Source organism: Sardina pilchardus, chromosome 1 (genome assembly GCF_963854185.1).
Source record: "Sardina pilchardus chromosome 1, fSarPil1.1, whole genome shotgun sequence".
NCBI lineage: Eukaryota > Metazoa > Chordata > Actinopteri > Clupeiformes > Clupeidae > Sardina > Sardina pilchardus.
Window position 1 is genome coordinate 29,420,306 of NC_084994.1, and position 3,302 is coordinate 29,423,607.

General features: G+C 42.2%; 1 protein-coding gene across 2 annotated transcripts in view; it reads right to left on the reverse strand.

Annotated features, from left to right (window-relative positions):
• Nucleotides 1-352: 352 nt before the first annotated feature.
• The window catches only part of vipb (vasoactive intestinal peptide b), a 3,097-nt gene continuing 147 nt past the window's right edge, over nucleotides 353-3,302 (reverse strand). The window contains exons 2-7 of one of the 2 annotated variants that reach the window (XM_062541520.1): nucleotides 2,928-3,035; nucleotides 2,618-2,728; nucleotides 2,301-2,405; nucleotides 1,996-2,127; nucleotides 1,498-1,578; nucleotides 353-878 (exon numbers count right to left, since the gene is read on the reverse strand). In XM_062541520.1, the coding sequence (XP_062397504.1) occupies nucleotides 1,536-1,578; nucleotides 1,996-2,127; nucleotides 2,301-2,405; nucleotides 2,618-2,728; nucleotides 2,928-3,031 (495 nt within the window). In that variant the 5' untranslated portion in view covers nucleotides 3,032-3,035 and the 3' untranslated portion in view covers nucleotides 353-878; nucleotides 1,498-1,535. Of the gene's footprint in view, nucleotides 879-1,497; nucleotides 1,579-1,995; nucleotides 2,128-2,300; nucleotides 2,406-2,617; nucleotides 2,729-2,927; nucleotides 3,039-3,302 lie in introns of both variants that reach the window. The other variant, XM_062541511.1, reaches the window with a different exon arrangement.

The window sequence follows — 3,302 nt, forward strand, 5'->3', positions numbered from 1 at the left end:
CCCGGGGGATGTCTTGACATACAACTGCCATTTCTTTGAGTCTCCCACTCCCTTTAAAGTTTACAACATGCCTCCCCCGCAGTGACCTGAAGCTCTGTTTTGGAAATGGTGAGCCCCATCTGTCCACCTAGAGTTAAGCGTGTGTGTACTGTGTACATCTCTCTATGTCTATCTGTGTGTGTGTCTCCTGCGCGCTGGTATGTGTTGGTAGGTCTCTCTCTCTCTCTCTCTCTCTCTCTCTCTCTCTCTCTCTCTCTCTCTCTCTCTCTCTCTCTCTCTCTCGAACGTGTCACGCCGTGTAACGACAGAGCGGAGGAGCGGACAGTGTCTGCGCCAGTATACCCAGTGTTTGTTGTCCACTTTATTTATATGTACATGTTTAAATACATTCATCAACAAATCAAACTCCATTAAGGTATCTTTTAAGACAAGCTATAGTCTCTCTCTAACAACAGACTGTTGTTACTGGTCTGTAACAACTAAGACTGCAGGCCATAGTTAAAAACGTCATTCGAATCCATTGCTTTATTATTTTTAATGTTTTTTTCTCACTATTTTCACGTTCTTTCTGATGTTCACACTCAGATAGTCTCTGATGTAGTGCAGATACATCGTCATGAATATCTGTTGCAATTTGTTAGTGTCTTTAGATAGATAACAACATCTGGATAATACTGCAAGTGTAAGAAATGTGTATATAAATATGTTTTCTTCTTCACCTCCCAATGGCTTGCTGTATATGATAGAGCATACTGGTAGTTTGGCAAAATATTGTTGCTTGCTGTGTGTTGGCAATGGCATCTGTAAACTTCAGGTTTGGCATCCGACTGAGGGCACGTCTTGGTGAGGAATAAAACCGCTGCTATGCATCACGATGTCTAGAACAGAAGATAAGGGAAGGTCATGGATGTGCTAAGCTCCTTAGACAGACAGACAGACAGACAGACAGACAGACAGACAGACAGACACACACCAACAAAGCACTGACCGAGGATCTGGATCAGTGCGTATTAAATAAATGCCATGCGTCATGCGTCATGCGCCATGCGCTATTACGCACAACCTATGCATATTCCCATCACTGGCCTTACAGCATTAGTTAATCCGATCATCATTATCTAATGCCCAGCCACTGTGGCGCAGAGCATATGAAACGCACCACGTCCTCTTTGGTTCTATTTTGTTGGAATAGCACTTTAGTGTTTAGACTTCAGCCACTGAACGATGCAGGTGCCACCGAACGTTGCGATGCCACCGAACATGTAGATAAAAGGGCGCATATTTTCTACAGAAAATTGAAGGTGACATAAAACTAAATCGATTCTAGTTTTTAAGTAATTAGCAAACGTTTTCTGTCTACAACTTTACACTGTGCACTGGCATATACGTTGATAAAACGCAACAGCGCATAGTGTGTTGGTGCGATGCGCACGTGCCGATACATAAAGGTATAAGCGTAATGAGATAAGACAGAGCTAAGTAATGCCAAATACTCACACGTCTGCTCAGGGACGATGGCTTAAGAATCTGCGGCATCATAGCATCGCCTCCTCGGGCATAGAGAGAGTGTCCTCTTGACTGCGAGAGAAAAAAGAGACAAGTCTGAATGGGCGCGTCCTCTGCATATCATTCTGCAGAACACCATTGGTAACTCATGTTTAAACCCCTCAGCAGTATTGGTAACTCATGTTTAAACCCCGTCCTTGTCAGCAGGATGTCAACATCCGTTTACAGTGAATGGGAAAGTTGACTGCTTTGCGTTGTCTGCATCTGATATGATACAATAAACTGATGGAACATGCTTTATTAGTTGGCGTTCGCCAAAGAGATAAGACTGAGTTCAAAAGCCACTGGTAATAAATAGGTTCACCCTTTATTCCGTGTTCACGCCCATGGATGAGCAAACCGATTGGAATTTGTCTTCATTGTCTACTCTCTGAAGTTGCAAACCCAGCTCAACAAAATGTTTGAAAGTCTCGAAAGAATTCTTCTTACCTCCTTTTCCCTGTCAGGACAGAGTTGAGGAACTTCTTCACTGCCATTTGTTTGCGGTAACGACTGTAGTTGTCGGTGAAGACCGCATCCGAGTGACGCTTTGCTAACAAGTGATCATCGTCAAGGTCATCACTACGAAGACAATATCACGCCAGTTAGAACCCAGCCCCGTAGTTGTGGGTGCGAATATACAGTATGAAGGAATTCTTTGTTTTTTTTCAATGGTAAGGCTAATTGTTGACATTGTGTCGTTTTCATTATCTTCTCTTCTAGGCTTAGATGTTGAAACGAGTAATGATTAGTACCTAATTCGCTTCCCCATCAAGGAATCCAGGTATTCTTTGGCCGAAAGCTGACCGAGGAGTTTGCTGTATCCACTAGTAAAAAGACCATCTGCGTGTCTTCTTGGTCTACAAATCACAAATGGAACAATGGCTCAGATTACAATAACATTTACAAACAAACACAGATGTACAAACTTTGTTGCGACAGACTAGTAGTCTAGGCTACTTTATGTAGGCTACATGAACACTGAAAGAATAAACACGGTAGGAATAAACTATAAATCGCAACTATGATCACATAATAAAACAATGAAATGCAATAAACTGTCATACAATACCTTGCGATAGTGTTTGCAATCTCATAAAGTAGTTTATAGCTCTCTAGGTCTTGTGCTGACGGGCTGTTGGAAAGGTCGCTGTCACTCCCGTCTCCGTCAAGATCTTCTGATCTAAACAAAGACACAAGGCAACTTGGACGTCAAGCGATAACGCACACACCACCTCCCCTGCAGATTTATACACGACCTTTGAAAATAAACACTTCTACTTCGGAGTTGCACCAGTGATCACTTATGCGCATACTGGAAACAGCCAACAACTGATTCATTTGAAGTGTATGTATCATAACGAATCTAAATATCCATTTACCTCATCGCTGAGATGGAAAGAGCCGGAAGACCCAGGGTCTTACAACTCAAAGCGCTCAGAAGTACCACCAGGACCAAGGGTTGAGAGGCGCTTATTTGTCTCATAGTTCTGCTAAACGTGTGTGTGAGAGAGAGAGAAGAAAATTAGCTCTGAAATAACCTTGAGTGGTTTCCTAAGAAGGTTTAAGATTGTATGGTAGAGATCTGTTCCTTTTTTTTCTTCTCTGACCTCAAAAGCGTAGTTTAACAACGACAAAGTTGCGAATAAAAACGCAATATGATGTTGTTCTTCTCTACGAAACTTGTCTATATGTAAACTATATAGCAAATGTTGGAATTTGCTGTGGTTGTCATAATACGCCAGTCTCAATGGAAA